This window comes from Scatophagus argus, chromosome 23 (assembly GCF_020382885.2).
Source record: "Scatophagus argus isolate fScaArg1 chromosome 23, fScaArg1.pri, whole genome shotgun sequence".
Lineage (NCBI taxonomy): Eukaryota > Metazoa > Chordata > Actinopteri > Scatophagidae > Scatophagus > Scatophagus argus.
The window spans coordinates 12,654,723-12,681,949 of NC_058515.1; the positions used below are offsets into that span (position 1 = coordinate 12,654,723).

At 43.9% G+C, this 27,227-nt stretch overlaps 2 protein-coding genes across 7 annotated transcripts in view; both read right to left on the reverse strand.

The window, feature by feature from the left end:
- Positions 1-5,273, reverse strand: part of zgc:92594 (uncharacterized protein LOC436996 homolog) — a 6,581-nt gene extending 1,308 nt beyond the window's left edge. The window contains exons 1-8 of one of the 6 annotated variants that reach the window (XM_046381177.1): positions 5,093-5,273; positions 2,535-3,188; positions 2,327-2,435; positions 1,421-1,516; positions 1,008-1,241; positions 640-662; positions 374-522; positions 1-45 (exon numbers count right to left, since the gene is read on the reverse strand). The exon at positions 1-45 is cut by the window's left edge and continues 1,308 nt beyond it. In XM_046381177.1, coding sequence (XP_046237133.1) covers positions 1-45; positions 374-522; positions 640-662; positions 1,008-1,241; positions 1,421-1,516; positions 2,327-2,435; positions 2,535-3,175 — 1,297 coding nt within the window. In that variant the 5' untranslated portion in view covers positions 3,176-3,188; positions 5,093-5,273. Of the gene's footprint in view, positions 46-373; positions 523-639; positions 663-1,007; positions 1,242-1,420; positions 1,517-2,326; positions 2,436-2,534; positions 3,229-4,248; positions 5,064-5,092 lie in introns of those variants that run through there. The other 5 variants (XM_046381175.1, XM_046381173.1, XM_046381178.1 and 2 more) reach the window with 5 other exon arrangements.
- Positions 5,274-5,576: 303 nt separating this feature from the next.
- LOC124055038 lies at positions 5,577-26,808 on the reverse strand. The gene is made up of 29 exons (XM_046381632.1): positions 26,722-26,808; positions 24,636-25,330; positions 23,880-24,052; positions 23,265-23,369; positions 23,030-23,179; positions 20,206-20,244; positions 19,793-20,057; positions 19,551-19,702; positions 18,661-18,943; positions 18,083-18,234; positions 17,700-17,964; positions 17,456-17,601; positions 16,562-16,793; positions 16,078-16,253; positions 15,282-15,665; positions 14,561-14,887; positions 14,244-14,326; positions 14,009-14,092; positions 13,747-13,767; positions 13,402-13,477; positions 11,973-12,011; positions 10,737-11,081; positions 9,673-10,029; positions 8,997-9,088; positions 8,676-8,790; positions 6,505-6,930; positions 6,069-6,413; positions 5,891-5,982; positions 5,577-5,797 (listed from the first exon to the last, which is right to left on the reverse strand). The coding sequence occupies exons 1-29, from the start codon at positions 26,806-26,808 to the stop codon at positions 5,660-5,662; spliced, it is 5,844 nt and encodes a 1,947-aa protein (XP_046237588.1). The 3' UTR covers positions 5,577-5,659.
- Between the last annotated feature and the right edge of the window lie 419 nt (positions 26,809-27,227).

Genomic DNA, 27,227 nt, shown 5'->3' on the forward strand with positions numbered 1-27,227 from the left:
CCTCATTCTCCTCCTGCTCCTCCTCCTCCAGATCTGAGAGATGACCTGATGGGTGGACAAGATGAAAAATATTTCTTTTTAAAGCCTGAAACTCGGATTTTTACTTTAGCATGTAACATGATACCTTGAAATCTTAAAAAAAAAATAAATGAGCAAATATTTGCTAACAAGCACAATTGGACAACTTGGACAACTTCATGACGGTGAAAATGTGTGAGTGACAAGTGTAACAAAGCAAATACACACTTTACTTGGGTACATTTTACTTAAGTTAGCCGAGCACGTGTACAGCCGTGTTTGATCTTCAGAATCTGTGATGATGATGCGTTCAGGACGACACACGGAGTCGGTTTATTGAATGAAATCTCCTTACATAAGTTACTGATGGAAGCGATGATGTGACACTGCAGTTCCTCATCGAGGAATTTTCTCATTTCCACTTCCATCATCCCCCCGAGAAGCTCCGTCTCCATGTCGACGTATTCTGGGTAGAACAAGTTTTTTCTTAGCTGCCTGCGGCACCTAAACACACACACACACACACACACACACAGACAAAACCATATCAAAACCAATCAATCAAAACAATAATTAGCAGACCATCAGATCAGTCATGAATTAAAGCAGAGCTGCACTTACTGCTTTCCTGTTGTCTTGTATGCCTGAAAAAAGAACAAGCACAGATCGTTCAGACACATGAATCCCACACAAAGTAGATTTCCATAAAAATAACTTAACGTATACAGTTTTCTAATGTGTACAAAAACATAGCTGTCCTGGTGTTTTTAAATACGACAAACTCCAGCACACTCACTGTGGATTCTGTTAACTCACATAAAGGGTTTGCATGTTTCACTCTATTAACTGCAAATGACAAGCAAGCCCCAACATTTTCTGAGCTGCGGTCACTGAATGCTTCTGGAAACGGTTGTCAGTAACGTAATGTGATTTGTGCTCAATGGGCCAAAGCAGGAAACAGTGCGACGGCGCTGAATGATGCGTCTCACCTCGATGAAGCGGAAAGGATCATTTTCCTGCATGAGGCTTTCGATGCCGCAGCGGACTTCCTGCAGACGCGCCTGGTCCTGGCAGATCCTGGAGATGTTCTTCTGAATCGCCGGCCCGTTGGTGTCGCAATGGGCGCGAGTGCATTCCCGCAACCTGGCGATGAAGCGGACGCCTTTGGCCTTCATCTCCTCCCCCAGCCTGGTCAAGTTCTGCTCAGAGTCATCCAAAAACCTCTAGATGAGGGAAGCGATGAGGAGGAAAAGAGAGGATGTCTTCAGGACAACACATTTTGTTGAGGGAAACGTACAGGGATCAACACACAACTGATTTGATTACTGTTGTTGTGATCACGAGAACAGTTGCAGCAGTTTCAGCGGATGTTGTGACTGGTCAAAGTGTTTTGCCACCTCACCTTGTTCTGCCTCTCCTTCTCCTTCTGCTCCTGCAGTTTTCTCTCCGCCATGCTGTACTTCCTTTCAACCCTGTACAGCTGCTTATCCAGCGTGGCCTGGCGAACACGAGGAGGCGATGACACGGAGGTCACAATTCATTTCAGGATGTCAAATAATCCAAATCACAAACGTGTCAATGTGTGGGTCAAAACCATGACTGATAACTTTTGTCTCGATGAGATACACTTCCTGTCCTCTGAAGTATCTTGTCTCGTGTCACTTTTATTATTGTTATTATTCTTTTTATTACTATAGTCGGGACAGTAAAGAGCTGACAGTATTGTCATTTTAAATGGCGTCACTGCTGCAGCTCCACACCAGTTGACTGTGTTTGATCTGAGCTCTGATTAGTCCCCTCATCTCCTCACAGCTGAGACTGGACGTTCAGATCCTGCACAATAACTCTGTGAAAAGAACGCTGGTTATTGGTCATTCTGTCTGAGGGGACTTCTACAGCAGCTGGAATTCATCAGGTTTCAGCTCTGAATGTCCACAGCAAAGAACTGGAAGCCTCTCAACTTAACACTCTGTTCAGGAGAATGAAAGTACAGGAAGTGGGTTTAACTTTCCCATAGAAAGACAGCTAAGTCATGTGACTCTTTCATTCTTTCTCACACACACACACACACACACACCACAACAACTGACAGTGTTCATTCATAAGGTTTCTAGACTCATCTCAGACGGTGGTCAAACTGGAGCAGGCTACTAAACACATTTTACTGTCTGTTTCTGAATTCAGTGCCCTTACATTTATTTGAATCCTGGGATTTCCAATAACAATAACAACAACAGCACATTGGGCTTGCCTCTGATAATCATCAACAACGGGTGTGACCTGTACAGAAACCACAAGAAAAGTGTACCTTGAGATCTTTCATGGTGTTTCTCAGGGTCTTGATTGTGTGTCCCAAGTGTCCTCCTTCTATGGTGCAGGCGTTGCACACACACACCTTGTCATCCATGCAGTAATATCTGAAGTTGCACACCAAATAAAAGCGGGATGCTGATAAACCTGACAAATGGCTGATCACAGTGTTAACACAGCAGCATCTGAGCGCTCGTGCCTCCTACCTGTATATCTCGTCGTGATCTGGGCACTTCCTCTTCCAGAAGTCGTTCATTGGCTCTGTCAGCAGATGCTCCCGGAATGCCGGCAACTCCAGATGTGGTTTTACATGCTCCTGGCACATCGACACCTCACACTTCAGACACGTCTTGACCGCAAACATCGACGCAGCAGCAGAAGCAGAAGCTTCCTGCTTGTCCCCAGCTTCTTGAGAATTAGAAGCTACAGAACAACCGTCCACGGCTGCAGCGGCACTGGATGCTTCGGAGGCAACTGAGGGGCAGTAGTCACACGGAACGGCAAACACACTCCTGGCTTGCTGCGCTGCCACAGAAGACGACAGCTGCTCTCTGGACTTTAAAGCTGTGGCAGCTGCAGTGGTGGTTCTGCGCCGATGACGATAGTCGTCAGCTATGTTGGCTAGTTTGAAGTTTTTCTGGAAGCTGGCGCCACAGCGGTGGCTGTCGCGGCACTCTGGGCAGCGGAAGCGACCTCGCTCCGCTTGGCGCTTTAGGCGGTCCAAGCAGGTCTTGCAGAAGTTGTGGCCACACGGAAGCAAGTAGGGGTCACGGTACAAGTCCAGGCACACTGGGCAGGTGAGCTCCTCCTGCAGGACGCTGGAATGATCTGACTGGGCCGAGGCCATGCTGGCCTTCACGCTGTGAGGTCAGAGGGCTGAGTCAGAGACAGGAGGATGTGCTGGGAGATGAAAAAGTGGAAAAGAGGATGAGATAATACAAACAACAACAAAGGCAGGAAAGAGGTGAACTGATCACAGGACAGATGGAGACAGGAAGGGCTGGAGGAAAAGAAGCTGAAGGTTTCATGATGTCACATTGCTGAAACAGGAAATGATGCTTATTATTAGCAGATTCGAAATCAGAAAATCCTCATAATCGAAAGGCTGGGAACCTCCTGGTTTTGGTATTTGTAACTGAATTCGTGATGACGGATTAGTTGGGAGTCTATTTTTCTGTCAGCCGACTACTGGATGAGCCCACTAGTGTTTTCAGCCCTGAATGAAATGAGTCTTTAGCTGCAGCTCTCTTCATTTATGTAAGTAAAGCTGAAACACACGCCGATGAGACCATTAGACAGCAGACAGAAAATCTGCCATCAACTGCTTTCAATTAATCAATTTAAGCACAAATATTCACTGATCCCAGTCGCTCAGATTTCAAGATTTCCTTTCTGTTCAATTTCATCTAAAAGATTAAACAAATTGCTTCCGGGTTTTAGACTGATGAACGGGTTTTACTGCTTTCTTGCTGCGTGAGCTGCGATAACAAGTAAAAATGAAAGTAAAACATGTTGTCACTTCAGCCCTTGTGACCACAAGTTCCGTTTTCCTGCTCAGCTTGTTGAAATCACTCTCGGTTTAAAGACCACGACCTCGGGACAACCTGGAAACCTGCCAGTCTGTTGCCGTGTTGTTTACATGGGACAAAAGCTGCTGTCCCTGTTGGTCCGCAGTGGTTTCCAGTCCTCCACCTGTCAACCTTTGACATGACACGGGTCTATAAAACGGCCACCTCTTCATTAGAACCACCGTTAGCATGTGTTTCCTGACGGCTACACCGACGGCAGGTTCATGGGTCACCCGACAACTGGCCAACCTGTCTCCCTGATAACGTTAGCCAAATCACCCTAATCTCCCCCCTGACTGCGAAGAGCTAAAACATGATGAGGCTGACAGTCAGGCTTGTTAACGCTACTCACCTGATGATGTGAGCAATTATTAAGTCCCAGAAAGCTGAAAAGTCCGATTTCCAGAGCTGTAAAACACCGTCGGTGTCGCTCAGGATGCGGCTAACGTCTCAAATCTGAGCGCCGCAGTGCACCTGTCGGGCTGCGGCTAACATGTTAACGTTACGACCGTTAGCTCCGGTATTTTTTCTGCTCCCACAGTGTCGACAAGCAGTCCGGTTTGTTTTACGAGTCCGGTGAAATATTCCAGTCATCGGTCATTTACTTTCTCATCTGGAATTTTCGGTACTTGACACAAAAGGACGAGTCGACAGACACCTGAGCGACAGACAAACGGAAGGCTAACTACTGGGCAGGTTGATGTCGGAGGGGGCCGGGGGTGCTGCTTTCAGGGATACTCGGAAATTCCGAATAACGCCATGTTCAGCGTAAAATGAAAGTAAAACATGTTTCACTTCAGCCCTTGTGACCACAACTTCAGTTTTCCTGCTCAGCTTGTTGAAAACACTCTCGGTTTAAAGACCACGACCTCGGGACAACCTGGAAACCTGCCAGCCTGTTGCCGTGTTGTTTACATGGGACAAAAGCTGCTGTCCCAGTTGGTCCGCAGTGGTTTCCAGTCCTCCACCTGTCAACCTTTGACATGACACGGGTCTATAAAACGGCCACCTCTTCATTAGAACCACCGTTAGCATGTGTTTCCTGACGACTACACCGACGGCAGGTTCATGGGTCACCCGACAACTGGCCAACCTGTCTCCCTGATAACGTTAGCCAAATCACCCTAATCTCCCCCCTGACTGCGAAGAGCTAAAACATGATGAGGCTGACAGTCAGGCTTGTTAACGCTACTCACCTGATGATGTGAGTAATTATTAAGTCCCAGAAAGTCCGATTTCCAGAGCTGTAAAACACCGTCGGTGTCGCTCAGGATGCGGCTAACGTCTCAACTCTGAGCGCCGCAGTGCACCTGTCGGGCTGCGGCTAACATGTTAACGTTACGACCGTTAGCTCCGCTCTTTGGTTTTAGGGTGCTGCTTTCAGGATACTCGGAAATTGCGATAACGCATTGTTCAACGTAAATGGTTGACCGTTGATGGCGCCGTTAGACCAATGTTTTCGTATTCAGTTGTTACGGTGGCCCTGATTGTGTTTCGTCCACTGTTGCCGTGGTTTGCACATCCATGGCATTTCATTTGTTTAGGAAGACTTTTATTATTGGTTTTTTTTAAAATTCTGTTTTCTCTTTAAAAAAACAGTTGTATGTAAACTTAGTTTTGAATTTTAGTAAAGTAAAAATGTCAGACATACGGCTGGAGATACCATCACCACCAACTACTACAGCCTCAAACATTCACATACAGTTGACTTAACTGACATGGAGTTGAATCACCACAAAAACCATATTCTCAACACCAATCCATCACAGTGAGCTCATGCACCTGTGTTTTGTGCTTCCATGCTCCTCGCCCCGTTTGCGTTGAAAGATTTGTTCATTTTGGTCAGTTTGCCAGCGCGTTTTAACCTCCGTCGCGCCCTGCTCCTCCAGCCGCGCCTGAAACTGAGATTCAGAGATGATCACACCGACTCGCTCTTTTTCTTTCATGATGAGGTAAGTTTTTTCTCTCTCTTCCTCTGTGTGCTTCTCTCTCACCTGCTCCAGAAGTGAATCCCTCTCTGCGGGAAGATTCAGGTTCACCTCAGAGCTGATTCTCACCTTCACCACAGTCCTCTTGATTTTCCGTTCTGCACAAGTCCCCACAACAAAAACATTTATTTGAACACTGCACAGACAGGACATTACGTGCCATATTTCTGCCTCCCCAGCTCACCACCATAACAGATGAAAGGATAGCTGAGGTCGCAGGCGCTGTCGTCCCACTGATGCTGGAAGGACTTTCTGATCACACCGCAGTTCTCAGCACCCCCAGCATTATCAGGGTTGGTCTCCTGCCAGTTTCTGAAAGAACCGACACTTCTGTCAGACCACATCCAGTCTTCTCTGATCAGTCCGATCCAGATGGCGTTGCCGGCGCCATGTGCAGAAACCTCCTGATTCTGCTCCTCCGTTTCCACACTGACCAGGTCAGTGTGATGCTGTCTGCAGAAGCGCTGAGCGTCTCTCCATGACATCAGTGTGGTGTTCAGGAAGTAGGTTTTTCTTCCCTGGCTGTCATCTGTAAGAAGACATTTGATTAATATAGATCTCAGATAGATCTCAGCTTCAACAAAAACATCCGTCACCAAATACAAGTTGCTGCAACTTACATTCAAAGCAAAGAAAGGCCCACAGGTTGCCACACTGCCTGGCGTACCAGTACCCGCTCGCTTTCATCAGCACACAGTCGCCATAGACTTTGCTCACATCCCACTTGAAAACTTTGACTTCCCCGATGCCTTCAGACCACACCCACCGCTCAGTCGCCAATCTCTCCAGGCCAATCCAGACATCGTTCACGTCAGCATCGCCAATGCTCTCCACCAGCTGCGTGTGCTCCTCCATGTTGTCTACGGTTGCCAGGTCATTATAATTCACTCTGCAGAAGTTCTGAGCCTCACTCCACGTCTTAGGGGTGTTTATTAAGTGGTAGAGACGATGCACTGTGGAGTAAAACATAATACTGAAATTAAGGATTTTAGTAGAGTTTGTTTTGGGCAAAAAGAAAGAAGCCCTCTGGCTGTTTGACCTGTATGCTTTGTGAAGTAACATTAAGGTGATTAAACACACTGTGACAGAAGTGTTACGGTGCGTGTTTGGATACCTGTGATATTTTTCCAAATCTCAGTTCCCGTAACAGTCATCAAACGCATCAGGAAAATACCTGCAATTCAAGTATTAATAGTAAATTCAATCCATTCAACACCAGATCCAAGATTTCACAATCTGGTAGATGCTTAAATGCAGAATGTTCTCAATTCTTTTCAGCCCACAAACCCCCCAAAATTAAAGAAATTAGAGGGTCATTTGCACTTGCACAAATATTTAAAAGTAAAAATTTGATGCTAAATGAGGCTTCTTTATTAGAATTTTTGTGTTTGCAGGTATTTTTATATATATTGTGAATGCTTTTTCATGTTTTTAAAGATGTTCAGAGACGGAGTCACTCCCTGTTGGTCCTTCCACTTGTTGAAGATGCATTCAAGCTCGGAGGGGTCACACTGAAAAACACTGAGCTCTTAAGGGCAAAACAAAAATGTTAAATGTCTCTACTGTGTGACTATAGCTAAAAACATCCCTGACAGTCAGTGTGCCTCCTTCACATATCTGATATTAGACATTAAAGACATTAAATGAATAAAGACCATAGAAATCCTAATACTTTTTTAATTTTACCTGTAAAATACACAGTTTTAGGATCCATGGCTGCAAAAGAGGACGAAAGAGTTAGGATGCAGTATCGAATTCTCTCATATCATTTTAAAAACCTTCTCTAAGTGCTCTGTCCACAGGTAACAAGCACTAAAAAAAAGTTTTAAAAAAGTTATAAATGTACCTCACCGGATGTGCTGCGTCGGCTGTGTCTCGGCGCTCTGACCCCGAGCTTTATGTGGACCTGAGAGTTTAATGATTTATGTTGTATGCAAACCCATCCTGGCGTGTGACGGCGCCATAAACACGCATTTGACTACAAGAGTAATTTCAGCTGGTATTAAGGGGGATTAAGGTGGCACAGTCTGTTTAAACCCTCATACCTGTAGTCTAATCAAATCACTTCAGGGATTAAGAAAATCATTTAAAATTGAGTGTTCCTTTCGGTTTGCATTGGGTCGAAGTTGTGAGCAACCATACAGAAATGAATCAAGTAAAAGTCTTGCTTTTGTCTTTTTCTTTAATGACAAACTGTCCATGACTGACACTGTGGAATACAGGAACCTACACTGAACATGGATATCAGCTAAAGGCCATCACAGCCTTAAAAACATCTTTTGATTCTGCGTTTATCCATGAATCGTTTGGACTTGACACATTTTTTTCATCCCTTCAACAGAACAATTCATCCCACTTTACTCCCGGCTGTTGCAGTGAGACGATGTGGTCTGACGTGTCCTCTGCTTGACAGCTAACATCCTGTAATGAGAAAACATACAAGATTTTTAGAAAATGACTGAATTAAAGGATTTATATTAAAGCATTTACGTGGTTAAATTGATTTTTTTTTTGTTTAGGATGACTGAATATCTCAAATTTATACTTAAGTACATTAATTTAATAAATATACTTGGTTGCTTTCCACCACTGCTGAGCTACAGAGGTGCTGGTAGGACAATTTTGTTGCTTTTTGGACAGTCAGTCCACCTGTTTCCGTCCTGTTTTATATTCAACGTACAGACATAAGGGTGGAATCAATCTTCTCATCTCACTCTCCAGTAAGTAGACTTCTGACAGACTTTGCACAGATCAAAGGTGTATGGGGTTGAGCTTCAGAGGCTACACTCACCTGGCCTCTCGGCGACCTCCAGCGGCTCGTGTTGTTGGAAGATAACGCCATTTTTGTCACTTCGCCAGCGGAGATTGAAATCAGTCACCCACCCATGTTTCATTTCTGCCTTCAGCTGAGGAGAAAACAACACCAGCGTTACAAAACCCTGTCGTTCTCTCCATTTAAACAGCACCTGAAGTTATCATGAAGCCGAAAACTTAAACAAATCTATAAAGCTTTCTACCTGAAATAAAGAAACAGTGGATACTTTAGAATTAGTTTGGTTACTAATGGTTAACAGATAAAAATATAAAGCAGTTGATCTTTTTTTATTTTAACCTTCTCCAGCAGAGCGTCACGGACTGTGAAGTCAGACAGATTCGCATTGGAGTGCACCTTCATCCTTATTACCATCTTCTTTACTTTGAGACCTGCAGCACAGAGTCATCCTGTCAGTGATCAGGCTGTCATGCACCTAAACGCAGCTGCTCTTCTAGAATGATTTAGCAGAAAAACTGTTGTGGAGTGTAGGAGCAAGGGTGGGACTTGGTGAACTGCCTGTTAAAGCCCCATTATAAATAACATCCTGGACAAAGCAGAGGGCAGGAAGAGATCTTCATCTCACAAGAGATAAACCTGAATTGGGGTGCTAACAGTTACTGCATCCTGTCTGTTTTTCCTTCAACCTGTAAAGGAATGTCTTTGAAGCTCCAAACAAAGAACCAGAGACACATCAGAAAGTATAAAATGAGATGAAGTCTTCAACCAGTGGGGCACAACCCTGAACTGCTTCCTGCCGTGTGGTTCTGTGTGTTGCCTCCTCTCTGTAGAGATTAAAACATTTTGGTGCAGGCTATCTTTTGGATTTGTTGTGTTTTCCTTTGCTTAACTCACTACAGGCAGAAATGAAATTGCCATAACACACGCTTTCCCTGACATGAATGAAATGATCGATGCTGGGCAGGATGTGCATGTGTGGGAATTCGTTTATTACCTCAGCATGTCAGTCACTCACCGCCCTGACAGACAAATGTGTTCTTCTCGTTACAGTGAGCACCAACCCAGCGGCCCTGCTGGGGCGCTGCGACAGAAGCACAGTCTCCGACCTGCTCCATGCTGCCCAGCCAGTATCTAAAGGAGGTTTGGCTCCCGTCGGACCACATCCATCCATCACTGAACAGGCCGAGCCACACTTTGTTGTGCAGCCCGATGACGCCGGTCCACGTCTTGACTAGACTGGCAATTTCTGAGTTTTCCTCCGCTGTACTTACACAAGCCAAGTCAGTGTGCTCACTTCTGCACAGCTCTTGACTGTTCATCCAGGTTTGTTTCTCTGTGTAATGCACGTAATTTACTGTGCCATCCTTCTGACCTAAACCGACAAACACGGAGACAGCAGCATAAAGAGAATTTCAGATCTTCTGCAAAGAAATCAAGAGATTAAAGGTAAGAAAAGGGCAGAGGAGTTCTACAAAAGATGCCTTTAAATGGCCTTCTGTGCACATGCTCTCAAACAGGACGTCCTACTACATCACACAGTGGTTTGCATGGAGGAAAATTGTATGGAAATACTTTTACATAATAACAAAGTGAAAGTCAGTTTTACTTGAACTTGAAACCGAACTTGAAATCATGAAACCGATGATGCTAATGTGAGCTTTCAACCAGATACCCTCAGACTTTTTCTCCTTTCTCACTTCGGCTTCAAACCCACTTCCCTCCTGCCCCGTGGGCACCTGACGTCCCCACCCACCGCCACACCTCTTCTTGCTTTTCTCACCCGCCCTGCAGCATTTAAACCAGCCCCCCACCCACAGTCAGTGCCAGTGGATCACAGTCTTGCTTTCTAACCTCTGGTCCTTGCTATCCTGGATCCTTAATCCTAAAAGCAGGCACCCTGAACCTTCACAAGCACCTGATCCTAACCCAGTTTGGACTTTTTCTTCCCACGCCATGTAAGTTAATCTGTAACACCTGAATTGTTCCTGTCTACATTTGGGTCCTGTTCCTTGATGCCTCAAACTCACCAGAAAGCAGCAGTTTTTAGCCCAGTAAAACCAGAGCGTTCCATTTACTCACGGTCATAACACACGAATTCCTTGTCATCTTCACACCACAAGTCATTCCACGAGCCTGTGTCAGAGAGTTCTCCACACCACTCATTGCCCGCCCCGTTATTGGGTTCCCCTTCGTCCCACATGGTGAAATGTGCTCCGCCCCTCCCGTCGGACCACATCCACCTGAGACTCCCTCTTCTCTGAAGTCCGATCCAGCTGTGCATCTTGTGACTGCCAAGCGTTTGGACCAGCTTGTTCTTGTCATCCATGTTGTTCACGGTGGCCAAGTCGGTGTACTTTACTCTGCAGAAGCTCTGAGCCTCATACCAGGTCAGGGCACCATTGATGAGGTGATACCGCTGAGGTGCTTTGGGCATAAATTTGCACATTTTAGAAAGACTATGTCTTCCTCCCAAGCAAAGTAGAAATGTAATTATTATTTCAATAAACATAATGCGCTCTTAATCATTTTTCCAACTGCGTCAGAGAGAAGTGCTGTAACTGAGATTTTTCTGGCTCTCGGTTACAGTCACGAGTCCCGTGGAGCCGGATCTGTTTGGTGCTGAGAGTCCCGTGTGCTCACTTGAGGCACTCGGTTACAGCCTGATCTAACTGAGCCGGATCAGCCATGTTTCTGGCCATGCAGGAAGGTTTTCTAATCCCTCTCCGTCGGCTCCCTGAGTCCCCTGATGATGAATATGGTAGCAACTGCTGCTAGTCCATGTAGTTCATGCTATTTGTTGCAATGGTTTCTTGCTAACAACTACTTAGAACGAATGGGGTAGATTATAAAGAAATTATGAAAAGCGCCATTTATAATTTTGTATTTATATGGGTTGTTAGCAGCAAGTCAAAGACTCAACAGATCCCGGTTGGTGAAGAGGGGGGATTGGTGAATCTCGGTTATTTTTACGAGCTGAGTGAATTGACTGAGTGACTCAGGACTCGTACATGTCTAGTCTTGGCAGCCATCTGAACTGAATGTTTTATTTGCAACAGCAAAGGAACATAAGGGTAATGTTGACTCTGTGGCTCAAACAATGTAACCTCAGGATTTTTCCTTATTCAAAAACCTTTAAAATCCTTCGAAAAAGGTGTCGAAAGTAATAACTTCTAATGTGCTATTCAAAACAGACACATGCATTTCCAGAGTGCACTGCATTTTTTACAACTTGTGTTTGAGAAAGCTGTTGTCACACTAAAAAGGAGCAGTTTCACAGTGACCAAGATGTAAAATTACAGTTTGTCCTGAACTTACTCAGATTAGCAGAAGTTCTCTGACAAAAAAGGAGAATCCCTGCAGGGAAAAACCATATTGCGTCATTTTCATTGTTCATCAACCATCAAAACTGAGTAAACTGCTGCTCCACTTTTAATTAATTGTGCTTACCAATGAAAGGGATGGTGTTTTGTAGCCACACCATTTATCTGAGAGCCAGAAGAATAAATCAATCAAAGAAGGCCTGATGATAGAATAATTTGAGATTCATTACATCGTTTATGTTTCTCTATATTCTACAGTATCATTTAAATTACCAGTACAACACAGACTTACCTCCCTTGTTGTTGCAATCTTGGAAAACCAACTCTTTTACTCTCCTTACTCTTTAGGTTATGTGGTGGAAATGTTCATGTAAATTTTTGTCACTTTTTCCATGTGAGTCATGCAAAACTTTACTGGTAGTGTGGAGGAAACTTGAGAAGATTTGGTTACCAGTGGTCCCTTGACATCAGAAGCGCATTTGTTTGCTCGCCTTTTGTGTTTGTCAACACTGTTGTCTCACAACGTTTGTTTTACTAAAATATGTAACCAAAACAATTGTTTTAATGTGTAGGAAAACCATCACAAAATGCACCACAAACCCTCAGAATCAGTAACTGTGCATGGCAATAAATGTGCACACTTCTGCTATGATGCTACTGACATTTCCAAGCACAAAGCACAAAAAATGAGCTACCAGAAAACGGCCTTGAAATATACTATATGGACAAAAGTATTGGGATACACATTATCGTATTCAAGTGTGGTATGTTCTTCAGAGTTTGGGCTCAGATCCTGACTTCCAGTGAAGGGAAATCTTAATGTTTCAGCATACCAAGACATTTTGGACAATGCTATGCTTCCAACTTTGTGGCAACAGTTTGGTGTGGAAGAACTTGACTGGCCCACACAGAGTCCTGACCTCAACCCCATCCAACACCTTTAGGATTACATTACATTACACAACAAGTTTCAGTACAATACAATCAGATGAAAGCAATAAGAGCTAAAGCATAATTAATAGTGCTTAAGTAGAAGAGTAAAAGTGGAAAGCAGGAGAACATAACAGAGTGAAGAGGTGTTAGAGGGTTAGGGTTGTTAGGAGAGAAGGTGTACTTGGAAGAGATGAGTTTTCAGGTGTTTTTTGAAGGAAGAGAGGGACGCCGCTGCCCTTAGTGTGGCTGGTAGGCTGTTCCACCAGCGTGGAACGTTGTGGCAGAAAAGTCTGGCTTGGGAGGGCCTTGTGTGAAGGGATGGCAGAGCCAGACAACATTCATTTGCTGAACGTAGAGCCTGAGAAGGGATGTAAGCCTGAATGAGAACGCTCTCTGAGGGTCAGGTGTCCCAGTATTTTTGTCCATATACGGGTAACATCTGGTCATAAAATGCAAAAACTAATACACAAAACCACAGTGCACAAACTGACGAAGTTGGACCAAATCAGGCGAGGCGGCAAACTCTCCAGTTTCCCCGTTCATTTTGAGGGTAGTAGTGCTTTCAGGCTGCAGCGAAAAAACAAAACAAAACAGACTCAACTTTTAGGGAAACATAACACAACTTCACTCTGCGATGACAAATCACATAACCCGCGATCAGGGCGGCCATTCACACTGTCACACAACGATCCTGTGATCTAACTCTCAGCAGTAAAGAAAACAAAAATGATGCTTCCACAACATCTAACATGAAAGTGCAAAATTTGATCAAAACGTCACACACAGTCCACACTTTTCAATTTCAGTCCAGGCAGAGAGGCAGGACTCACGTTTCATCCCCCACCGGCGGCAGGCAGCTGTTGGAGGAAAAACAGCACACAAACGCCGTCATGTGACTCCCTCCACAGACAAACATGTGGAACAGCACAGTGGAGAAAACCTAAGTCTGTCCATACTGAAGATTATCAAATACTTTATCTGTCTGTTTAAAACAAAAGAGTCTGAAAGGTGAACTTGACTTGAACAGATTCATCCATACATTCATACAGTATTGAATACAATATTTTAAAGAGAGAAAATTTGACAGTGAAGTCTTACTTTGCTGTTTCCTCTTTGTGTGAAATTCATCCTCCAGTGGATCTTGAAATTACTGATGCCCTTGTTTTTCAACTCTGCCTCCAGCTAGGAAACAACCACCAAAATCTGAGTTTACACATATTGTAATGTTCTTATACTTTATTCAAACAGCATCTTTCTGTAAATTAAACATGGAGTAGAGGCTGAGTTCCTCCCACTCCGTGCCTTTACACAACATCGCAATAAAACTTCTCACCTGACTCAGGATCTGTTGCTGGATGCCTGGGTTACTCATGTCAAAGTGAGAACTGATCCTCAACACAGATCTCTTCTTATAAACTGGAAAATGAAGAATGTTGCATGTCAGTATTTTAAGAATGTGGAGTAGGACAACAACTACTTGATCTCTGCTGTTGTATTTTGTTCAACCAACAGCCCAAAAAAATCCAGAGACATTTATTTTGCAACCATGCAAAACAAAGAAAAGCAGCAGATCCTGGTGTTTGAGGAGCCTGAATGAGCAAATGTTGTACATGTCACATGAAAGTTTACATAAGATTTTAGAACACTCACAGTAGCAGAGAAACGCAGATTTGGTGTCACAGGTTCTTCTGCTCCAAGACCTGTTGTGAACATGAGCACAGTTTGGACCGTCTCCCAAGATGTCCACTGGATCCTGCCACTCATGTCTGAAAGAGGAGTAACTCCCATCAGACCACTTCCAGGAGTCTCCGAACAGGCCGATCCAGGCCAGCTTTCCCGTCGGCACCATGTGCTGAATTTCCTGGTTCTCAATCTGGTTTCTCACACTGAGCAGGTCTGTGTGGTGCTCTCTGCAGTACTGCTGTGCATCGGTCCACTTCATTGGCGTTTCCACAAGAATCTTTGCCTCTGCTATACCTGTGACCACAGAAATAATCAAGGTGCAATAAAACCCACCCAATGCAAAGTGGTACAAAAGTACAAAAGTGATGCTCTGCATAGATTTTAAAGTTCTACCCTGAGCGCACTCTATTAATCAATTAATTAATGTTCTGTAAAAGAAAAAACAAAAAGTATATGAACTGCAAAATGTTTTTTTGGTTTAACAAGGCAAAGAGTCTAAAGCTATGTTTGGTTTTATTATTGTTAAGCAAACTTAAATTAACAGAAACCTACAGCTACCTGGAAGCAAACGGAAAATCTGAAATCTGGTGATGACATTTAAACCCTCTGCAATATGTGGCCAATAGTACTACTAGCTCTTCAACTACAGAATGTGAATGCATGTGAATACAATTTTTGATCATATTACCATCAAAACATAAGAAGTAGAGAAGTAAGTCACAGTCCAGGTCTTTCCATTCACCCGTGTGTTGTATGCCAGCACAGTGTCGGATGCCTGTCTTGTTGTTGGATTCATCAACGGCCCAGTTCCTGAACTCAGCGTCACCATCTCCATAGTAACCCTCATCTGGCCGCGACCACCTCCAGGTTATGACATCTTCATACAGCCCAATCCAAAAGTCAAAGAAATAATTTTCCATTTTGTCAATGACCCTGCTCATGTCCTGGATATTATTGATGGTGGCCAGGTCAGTGTACCTCTCCCTGCAGTAGGCCTGGGCTTCAAACCATGTTTTAGGTTCAGTGTGGATGAGAACGTAGTCATAGGTACAGAAATCAGCGAAGCAGTAATCTGTTGGTATAATAAACAATTTAGCAGTAACCTGGGATGTTGCCATTATGTAAACTAGCATGAATGTCTGTTGCAAGTCTCTACAGTCAGCCTAAATCACTGAAAGATCAGACAGAACAATTTCAAGGAATCTGGAAACTCATTCTGCTTAAGAAGAATTGGGAGCCGTGAGTGTAATTATTCAACATTGCTGTGGTATTTACAGTATAAAGGAGATCAAAGTAAAATCTTTAAGAATAAAATGAGATCAGCTACTATTTAGCTACCCTCACTGTGAAACAGTGAGTTTTATAAGCACTACTGTCTTAACAAAATGGCCATGTAAATGCCAGCATCATCTGCAAATATAAATATTTGTTGGTTGGAATTTTGCATTGAAAGGATTTTGTAAAACTATGCAATCTGTTTTTACCATGGGGTGGGGGCCACTGAGAGACTGGGTTTTGAGGATTCTCCTGAGTGCTGTAGACCTCCACCTCACACAGAGGTGGTGGTATGTTAGGATGCTTTACGGTCACATAGCGACCCACAATCCCACCACAATTCACGACCATCAGACGATGTGACACCATGGAGATGACCTCACAGCTGAAATGCAGAAGAGAAGAAGAGAAAGTGTACGACTTTAAATTTGATTTATTTTATCATTCAGATTTTCATTTAAAAAATTATTTTATTTGATTGTGGTGCAAAACTTCGGCAGGTGTCTTGAAGGTATGTTCGCTCCAATAGTTTAGTAATAGTCTAAAAGTTTGGATAGTTATTAAAAACATTTTTCTCCATACAGTCCAAGAATTCTGCACAAACCCAGTTTCTGCACCAACAGATGCTGTAGTTTCAACTTTCAACATAACATAGTGGGCAAACAAATTCATCTGACTGTATATTTAGTCTACCTTGTGATGCCCACGCGGACCTTAACACTAAAGCAGCAGTCTTTATTGTAGGCAAGCTGGACCACAGTCACAACGTAGGGAACCAGGAGATCCACTGTCACCCACTGACCAGGTTTGTTTTCAGTGATGCTGCAGCTTTGAAACCGATCGCCATCAATAACTGCACTACCTTGGCCCGCAGTTTTCCCTGCACTCGAAGACTGAAAAGCCACTCCTTTCAAAGCCATGTTTTCTAGTGAGGAGAAAAGTGTATAGATAGCATTTGTGTAACAAAGAACAACAGCAAAATGGTCCTTCACTTGCAGAAATAAAACACAGGCTTCGATTTGATACATTGATAATTAAACAATGTAGTCCATAGGCATAATAAAAGTCAAAAAGAGCCATCGGTGTACATTTTTAATGGAAGCAAGCATCAACATTTTGTCTGTACGCAGGACAGGCTAAATATCTGTGTTATGCTGCCCTCTTTGGGTGAGGATTCAAGCCTGTTTCCCCTCTGGTTGGGTGTGGTAAGAAATGTGCTCTGATGCAGCTGTAACCAGACACAACACAGAGTCTGAAGGGGTCCTGAAGTACATCACTGCAGCCGGGTGCAAAGTTAAACCACTGGACGGGATTTTTAGAGCATGTGTAGCCGCTCTTCAAGATCTTTAAAGGGATGTACAGTGTGTGTTTACTAAGCACCCGGGTGCAGCTGTGGCCTAGAGGTTGGAGAAGCAGCTTGTGATCGGAAGGTTGCTGGTTCGATTCCCCCACCGGACGGGAAGGAAAAATTTGAGTGTGGTGGAGTGATAATGTCCCCACCCCTATTAGCCGGCTGATGTGCCCTTCAGCAAGGCACTTAACCCCCAATATATGCTCCCCGGGTGCTTGATGCAGATCACTGCTTACCAAGCACAGTGCCGTACACTTGTACATCACAAACTGTCAATTTCCTCTGTGGTCCAGGGAGAACAACATGGACGACACGACCTTCCATTATTCCACACTGGTAGTCGCATGTGAGGTGTCCCTCTGCAACGGAGATGAAGGCACACCTGATGGAATGAGGGAGTATAAGAGTAAAAGTTGTTAGCAAATACTTTACTTGTGCTACTACAGCAACTTATCACTCTTTTGTTCTTGTTAGTGTCACCTCTTGCTGTTGGCATCGTTCCTGAGCCCAACGTAGACCTCGGCACCGTTCAGCTCCTCTGCGACACCGATGACAGACACAGCGGTTATCCTGTAGATATACATCAGGTCCAGTTGCCACCAGGGGTTGTCTTGCTGCGGGACTGAGGCACAGGTTTCTTGTGGATATTCCGACTGAGGGTATTCATCAATGCCCATGTGTGGAGCGGTTGCCTGAGAAGCGGGTTCTGCAGACTGCGTGGCGACTCCTCTCGGTGCCACATTATCTTGAGAAGTGACGTGAAGGCAGCCGTGGTACCATCACAGAACATAAGATCAATAAATGACACTCTTATCTCATACCATGTAATTTAATGAACTACAGACGCCACTGTGTTGTATTACCTCCTGTTACATGGATGGCAGAGTACACTTTGACCTCACAAACGTGAAGTTCCCTGGTCACTTGAGGGAGGAAAATGTTGACATAACGTCCGCTCATCTGGCTGCAGTTGAAGGCCATGGTAATGTCATTGGTGATAGTGATTACTGCACATCTGAAGGACAAAGAGGCAAAGGACCCAGGAAGTGATGTCACGTTTTTTTGTTGTTTTTTTTAAAAAAAGTTAAAATGAATAGATATGATAACAGCAACAGGAGGTGGCTGAATGCAACACCCAACCGGAACATTACATTTTAATTATATTATAAATATATCATGGTAAGTTATAAGGAGCTTGTATCATATTACTCTAACATATACAAATATTACATAAAAATACCTAGAAATTATGATATGATAAATAAATAAATATAAAAAAAACAAACATCACAGTGCTGCATCTGGGCTTACCTTTATTCTTTTTTATTTATTTCTAGCCGAACTTTTTCTGAATATTAAATAACCCTCCCTTGTCAAACTGAAAACATACAACAAAAAGACAAGACCATGGAAACAGAAACACAGCTCGCTTTGGCTTAACCTGGGATTGTTGTTGCCGTTGTTCTCCAGCGAGTTGCCGATGCGGATCTCAGCCCCATTGAGCAGAGTACTCCCCCAGTCTGATCTTCGGACGACTTCGATAAAAGACACGTTGTACGGACGCCGCAGGTCCACCCTCCACCAGGGGTTGACCTCCCCCAGACTGGCGATGCAGCTGTGATGGTTGTAGTTTGAATAAGGTTTGCCGTCAATCGCCGAGTCTGATGAGCTCGATGGTTCCAACTTTGAGGACTGAGCAGCAGCTCCACCCAGAGCCACGTTAACTACGGCAGAGAGACAGAAAGCAGCGTTTGCAGTGTTAATAAAACGTGTGAGGCTTTGGCATAGGAAAGCACTTGGTGAGACGCTTAAGAAGTCTGTAATTAAAGTTTGAAGCAAAAAGACTTCAGAATTATTCATCAAAACCAAATAATCCAAACAAATTAAGAAAATGTGTGTCACCCTGTCCTAACCCCAGATTTGTTTATTCATCAATGACGGAAAGTGACTGAGGATTTATTCAAGGACTTGATGGCCACTTCAACCACAACCAAATCCAAAACTTATACTTAAAGAAACACAAAGTCAACATATGTCTGCTTTTATTATTGCAGTGGGGTTGCTTTACTTCCAGTTCATAGGGAGATACTGTACTTTTTACTCCACTATATTTATTTACCAGCTGTATTTTTTTATTTCTGTTTTTTTACTGCTTTTCAGAATATGATTTTGCATAAAATTTTGCTGGAAACTATTACTCATAATAGGTCCTAATTTTTTTCTGTGTTCATTTTCTGTGTTACAAAATAACACTAAACAATGTTGTGTCAATATCTACAATATCTACGCCACATAATGTACTCAGCTGTGGATGCCACTGTGTTGTATTACCTCCTGGAATACGGTTGGTGGCAAACACTCTGACCTCACAAAGGTGAAGTTCCTTGCTCTCTCCGGGGATGAAGATGTTGACATAACGTCCGCTCATCTGGCTGCAGCTGAAGGTCATGACAGTTTCATCGATGTCTATGACGACTGCACACCTGAGGAGCAAAGCGACGGACGGCACAGGAAGCAACGTCAGTGTGGAAACAGAAAAGCCAGAAAAAGCTGGATTTAACTCAGTGTGTCACCTGGGATTGTTGTTGCCGTTGTTCTCCAGCGAGTTACCGATCCGGATTTCAGCCCCAGCCAGCTCGGACCTGCAGCAGTCTGATCTTTGGGTGATTTCAACAGATGAGATGTGGTACAGATGCTGCATGTCCAGTCTCCACCAGGGGTTGACCTCCCTCACAGTGACAATGCAGCTCCCTTCCACGTTGTCAATCACCAGGTGGGGTGGATATGAAGGGTCCCGCATTGACGACTGCGAAGCCAGTCCACCCAGGGCCACGTTAGCTGGCAAAGAAATCAGTAGTGAAGGAAACATGTTACTAGAACTGCTTTAATTGTTCGTGCAAAACCAAACAGTTTGTTGTTGAATGTTTTACTGCAGGACGTGGACACCTTTACCTTTGTTCCCTAAAGCACATTCATGCTTACTTACCTGCCTGGTGAGTGATCCTCAAAATGAAAAGGATGGACCCTGCGAATAAAGTAAAACACCGATATGAAACTGATTCAACTCGCAGAATTTAATAATAAATACAAATTGTTCTTCATCATTTAAAGGATTTAAACTACAACTGAGTCATAAGGATTTGAATTATCTCAGCTTTTAGAAAATAAACATATATTATGTATAGCATTATGTGACTTACCCCAAATGAAAACTAATTTCCAACTCCACAACATGATCAGTCATTATGGTGCAACACACAGAGCATGTTCTGAAATTTGTCTTTTCAATCTCTAGATTTTGGCTTACAAAACAGATTGAGCTGCTGGCATCCAATCATTCATCACCCTTCCTGTGATGTGCATTTGAATTTAAGTACACACAAATAAATTCAAATCACGCTTAGGCCTGCATCATAATGTGCATGGGTTTGGCTCTGGTAAATCTGAAAACTGAGTGTGCTCATGGTGCAAACACAAGAGCCCCGTCAGAATAAAGTGACATGTCCCGCACTGTCAGGTTTGTTCGAAATTCATCGCATGAAGTGGAGAAATCCATCCGTGTGGTAATGAAAGACGAGCTACAGGTGCAAACCAGGTGCGCTCAGGACAGTCGGACTAAAACGATGTACGGTCTTCCCCCACAAGCCAAAACCCGCAGGGAGTGAAACAGCTTGAGGGACGCCTCAGAGAAGCACAGTTTGTGAACGTTTGAGTAGTTACTTAATGGGATTTCACATAGGAAAAAAAAAAAGAAGATTTTTAATACGTCTCCTGCTTTGCTGGAGTTTCGGGGGAGTAAATTAAGCCGGACTCAGGTTTCAGTCGGGCTCACATACCAGGACTGACGGTGAGGGGTTCAGTCAGTGGACCTGATGTGTACAGATGTGATGGTTAGGGATGCCCAACAGAGGGGTGTGTGTGTGTGTGTGTGACAGAGAGAGATGTTTTATCAAACATTTTGGTTTGCAGCAGACCACCGCAGTGTGTACATGACGTCTGGACAGGACATTTGGTTACTGTCGGCTAATGTTTGTCTGAGTGCGTGTGTGTTTGTGTGTGTGTGTGAGGGGGTCGTGTTAAAACCACAGCTTTGCTCTGAGAAGACCAGGTGAGCTGTTTGTTTGTCAGCTCCCTCCCACCTCACAGTTTGTATCAGAGAGGAAGAAAAAATGTACAAAAACCATAATTTTCACCAGAATGAGAAAGTAGCCGAGTGTCAGTTTATTGTTCTTACAGTAAATAAATGCCATGAAAAACCCAGAAGTGACCCTATAGTACCGTGGAGCTAAAGCCTTGTATTCCTCTGTGCATCAGATGAACACACTTCACTGTCCTACTGCTGTATACTCACTGGTACATCGAATGTGTATTAATCCGCAGCGGTAAATAGTCCCCAACAAATACACTATTTACTCCTGCTAAAAACTGCAACGCACAGCTGCTTTTTTTAAAAATGATTTTCAACCTCACACTCAGCACTGCTGGACAGGAGAAATGGTCTTCACTCTGCTGCTCATTAATCCGTGAGGACAGTGAGGACATTTCTAGTGTTACAGCAGCAAGAGCAGGAAGCATCAGTACAAAAGCAAGCAGGACATATCAAATAAGAACATGTAATAAACAAAAAGCAAAACCTAATGGTGAGTAAACGGAGTCGATGGTTGACTTGCACATATTCCACAGCTCATATTGAAACTGTGCATGGCTGAATGGTGTGTGTGGTCCTCTGGGTGCACGCTGAAGAAGAAGCTGCTGCCCCAGCAGGCCAAACCACAGAAGATGGTTGATGGCACCACATAGTTAAAAAAACAACAACAACAACAAAAAACGGCATTTGTATTGTCAGCCCACTCCAGCTTCATATTCAGGCACATTTGTAATGTCCCTTCCCCTGGACGTTCTCTGCTGACGGAGGAGAGTGTCTGCACCTGACAAAGTCCACCACCAGCTCTTTGGTTTTCTCTGCACTGAGGCACTTCCTCTGGTGCAGCTCCCACAAAGAGCTGGGTCAGTTCTCTGAACTCCCTGTGGTTTCCACTTGTGGAGGACCATCACGCCTCTCCTGCCAGCCGATCCTGTCGTGGTTTTAAACAACGTAAACACCAGAGAAGCCAGAGTGAACTCTGCGAGGTTAGTGTTCATAGTGTCCGAGTTGAAAAATATCAGAAAAAACTCAAAACAAGAGGTGGAAATGTTCAGTGGTGAGCAAGAACTGCCACTCGTGAGGTACCATGTTGTTGTTTCTTAAACAAGGAGCATTGAATTAATGTTTATGTGGTAAGAAGCAAATAGACAAAATCAAGAAAGAACTCCTTTCTTCATCTCTTCGTCGGTTCTTAATAATCCCTCCATCACAGTCAGTTGGTTTCTCGTTATTTGATTATGCTCCTCAGGCCCACCGTGATGTCCTGAGGAAGTCCCATGTTGATCAGTAGATCGCGAAACTGACAAAGCACAGAGAATTTAATTTAGCAATGTTGGTGTGGTTCAGCTTGCATTTTGTAACTGCTCCTGATTGCTCTGTTTACAGAAGAAAATTCAATACCGCAATATGTGACAAACAATGACACTGTGATTGAGGGAGGTTTTGGGCTTGTTATCTCACCTCCACTGAGACCAGCTCTCGGATGTCGTCTTCGCTCAGCGGTATCGTTGAGATCAATTTCACTCGTAGTATAGCCACGTGTTCTGCTATTAACAAACAGCGTTAGCATATCAGACACGTGACACACACAGTCCACCTCCAATTAAATGTGAGGTGCAACATCTGCATCACCGCTGATAATAATAATAAACAGGACATTACTCACCAGCAATGGCTCCAGTAGTGGTTAAAGACTGCTGGGATGAGGTCTTGTCTGTAGTGACAAGACCAGCGGTTGATTCAGTATCAGTGGGGGTTCTTGTGCTTGGTGTCACTGTGGTGGAGGTAGAATGAGGCGATTCGTGGGGAGTTTGGCCTGCAAAATAAAGACACGGATAAATGATATGTTTTGAGACATTTTTAACTGACATGCATCCACTGATTAAGCTGATGTCCCTCACCAGAGATGGACGTTGTTGGGTCCGGCACCGAGGTTGAGTGCTGCTCAAAAGACGTGATCTCTGAACCGAGTGAGTCTCCCTCTGTGGTTGTTTCCTCTGGTGTCACTGTGGTCATGGTGGTGGATATTTTAAGTCAAACAGATTGGGGACGATTATTCACTGAACTGTCATCAGTGACGGTGATGGCAATAAGAGCGATAAGAGTATGAGTCTATTCACCGGCAATGGGACTTGTTTGGTCCACCTGTGTGTTTGGAGGCTGCTCAGGTGAGTTCGAGTCTCCTTCAGTGGTTGTCATATGGTTTGTCGTCACTGTGGTTGTGGTGGACAAAACTGCAGTTTCTAAAGTTCCAAATACAGCGTGGAAAAATAAAAAAAAGGTTTGTAATTTATTTTTCTGAAGGGAGAAAAACCTGTTGGCGATGTGTCCTGTGGATGCTTCAGAGTAAGAAATAAGTTTAAGATCTTAAACTCTCCAGTAATGAAAAATCAATCTGATTTAGGTGAAGTTAAATAAGTGTTATTTACGTGGTTTGGTTGGAATAAAAAGAACTACTTAGCATAAGCAGTGGAAGCCACCGAAGCTTTGACCAAAAATGAAATAGTCCCACTCACCGCCGTCTTCATAGCAGATGATAGCAAGACTCGAGCTGCAGTCTTCATCTGACCACAGGCCTGCCTTGCCCAGATCTGTGGCAGTGCAGGCCTGCTGTCCCCCATAATTATCAGGCTGGCCTGAATCCCAGTTGCGATAGGTGGAGTTACTGTGATCTGACCATTCCCGAGTCCTACACAGACAAACAAAGGCCTGCCAGTCAGTACCCGACTTTGTGGCATCTCTGTTCATCTGGAGTATGTTTGGAAGGGTCAAGACTTGGTCCTAAACAAAGTGAATTTCTGTGCAGTTATTTTACAGTGCAAGAGAAACTTTCTTAGTCAAACTCCACCAAAAAAATAAACAAATAAAAAATTCTGAGGACACCCAGTGTCTGTAACATCTGATGCCAGCAGCTCTATGAGGCTATGCTGAACTGACAGTGACAATGCTACCATGCTGATGTGCGTTTTTGCACTTCATGCTGAGAGGGACCAGAAAGTCTGTGCCAAATTTAATATATATAATTAATATAAATTTCTGCCTAATGGTCCGGACTCTCAGAGCAAAAAGCTAGTAAGTGAGTGAGTTTCCAAGCTCTCAATTACAGTGGCTTTCTGCTGCGTTTTGAGATATTTAAGTAACTCTGCTGTGGCATTTTTATCAGTTTCACAACCTAAAACTGTAAGTATAAAAAATATAATGTTAGGTTTGAGGGGTGGTTCTCTCATGGGGCCTTCCATCAAACAAAGGGACACATATCACCCTCTCCAGACCTGTAGAGGCCAATCCAGACGCTCCTGTTTTCGGCCAACTGCTGTATTTTCTGGTTGTCGCCCTCATCTCTAACACTGGCCAGGTCTGTGTAGGTCCTCCTGCAGTACACCTGAGCGTCAGACCAGCTCAACATCTGATCAACGAGAATGAAATTCTGCGCGGTGCTGCTTGTCGCTGATGAAGAAATGAAAGAGAGTTCAGAGTTTACCATCTGATAGCACATCAAGCCATTAACAAGTCCATCAACGAGTCTATGGACAAAATCTGAACTGAGACCGTTTTCGCAGATGAAGGGGTATCTCAGGAGACAGGACGAGTCGTCCCACACTCCTCCGCCCCACAGCTTCACACACAACTGGTCCCCGAGGAAGTTGTCGGGCTGACCAAAATCCCAATTTCTGAAGGTGCTCTTGACCTCTGAAAACGACCACCTCCAGCTGGTGAGGTTATCGTGCAGGCCGATCCAGGCCTTCCCAGTGAAGCCTCCCGTGGCGTCCTGAACCGCGCTCACCAGCCGGCTCATGTCGTCCGCATTGGAGACGGTGGCCAGGTCAGTGTACTGATCTCTGCAGTATTGCTGAGCCCTCGACCAGGACAGGGCTAACTCGCTGAAGAAGTACCGATAAGGAAGGCAGTGGGAAAGAGAACACAGCCCTGTGGAGGCAGGACAGGATTTAGCAGTATGAACCTGGTCCTGGAGGTCAGGAACTCATGAGGAGTCCCAAATGTAGTTTCATGGCCTTGCAAGATGGTTAAAAGGATAAGAAGTACAACTTAAATGGTCCATTTGCTTATTCCCTTTCAGAGTCAGTATATGAACTTACTTACAGAATGTCTTGCAAATAGCTTCTTCAGGTGTGTCACAGTGTTTACCTGCCATTTATCATGCTGCAGCTCTGTATCTAATTAGCTATGTGACTGATGTGAGCAAGTTGCAGGACAAGATGTGTCATCGTGTTTGACAGCTGGCTAAGAAGGAGACAAACAGGAAAGTTACTGTGGGCTGCTGTGTGGGAGTCTGTCCGTCCGCTCTTCCTGATTTGACAGGCTGATCATCCTTTTGAATGAAAGACTAACAAAAGTTCCTGCTCTTATTTCATTTGAAGGTTTATGTTGTGAAAAATGCATTGCAAGCCCAAACTGGCTCTTTGTCAGGTTCATCCAGCATTTCATTAAATGTAATAAGCCTGAACAAATCCAGCACGTTATGAGTCTTGTGACACACCTGAGTGATTGTTTACCTGTCAGGAACAGGTGGGCAGACAGCGTCCACTTCATGTCCACAGACACCACACGGAGGATTTCTTGATGTTGTTACGTAAAAGCCTTCGCTGACGGGGTGTATGAGGCTTCAGGTAGTGCTGGAATGTGGATCCATTTATTTAAGTACTGTAATTAAATACAATCTGAGGTACTTGTACTTCTACTCCACACCTGACTACATCCTAAAAGGAATTACTGCACTACACTGAAGTGAGTTACTTTACACGTCAAAATATATATAAAAAAAAGAACAAAGAACAAGAAAATATGACACATCTGCCTTGTCTGGCTTTCTTTCTTTCCGTTAAGCTCTTTGTATCATTGCAGCAACGTGCTGTATAAATCAAGTTTATCATTGTTGTTAGTAAATGAAGTAATTTAAAAAAAAAAAAAGGTAGCAGAATTTTAAAGCACAATTCTACTTAAAAATCAGTTTTGCGTTGTGCTGCAAGTACATCTTGCTGAGCTGTGGTGGAATGTAACTCAGTAATTCAGAATGAATCCTTCACAGTTTACTGATAATACTTCTGTACTTATTCCCGTAGTAACAAATGGAATTCAGAACTTACTAATGGAATATCTTTAGATTATGGTACTTCTGCTTTTACTCAAATAAAGTACTTTTCCCTCCCACCACAGCCCACTAATCTGAAAACCTGCACAAGGAAGAGCAAAATAAAAATGTTCCAAATTTTCATTTGCTGTTGTGATAATTTTATCGTTATTGTCTCTCTCACACACACATACACACAGCTACAAATATCAGTGTTTATGATCAGATCCGACACATAAAGGACAGAGAGTCGTGCCACTTGAACTTACCTTCAGCTGCTTCTCTGCGGCCTCTTTCCTCCACATCTGCTTCCACCACTGAAGTGTGTTGTGCACGACGTGGAAGAGGAAAGGCATCTCTTATGAGAGTGGGAAAGTTTCTCACCGGACAAGTTTCTGCTTTCCAGGACTTCTGCGCATGCTCTCCACGCCCCAGAGCGAACTGACCTGCTTTTGTGTTTGTGTGAGGGGGGGGCTCAAAGTCACTTAAGAGATAAGCAACAAAGACATCTTGCATCAGAAACAGGTGGAATTTGGCTTTCGTACAAGCGGATAACGACTTAACGCATCTCAGGGTTCGCGTCAAAAACGAACGGATGGGTCAATTACGTAGCTGCTGGCGATGCAGCCGAATACCAGCCAGGTTTCAAACTTTAAAAGTGAGCGAAACGCAACTGAAAGAATACGCAAAACCAGAAGAAAAATCAGCCTGTTTCATGACAGCAGTGCAGCAAAAGCAGGATTTCTGACTGAATCTTTTTCTGGTAGCGTGAGCA

What these genes read in the sequence shown, in the direction of transcription:
- LOC124055038 (XM_046381632.1), bottom strand. Translation starts at nt 26,808, where the DNA reads ATGCCTTTCCTCTTCCACGTCGTGCACAACACACTTCAGTGGTGGAAG. An exon ending in CACAAAGAGGAAACAGCAAA is followed by an intron (nt 13,768 to 14,008) that starts GTAAGACTTCAC and finishes TTCCTCCAACAG; the next exon opens with CTGCCTGCCGCCGGTGGGGG. An exon ending in GTGACGCTCTGCTGGAGAAG is followed by an intron (nt 8,791 to 8,996) that starts GTTAAAATAAAA and finishes TTTTCTCCTCAG; the next exon opens with CTGAAGGCAGAAATGAAACA.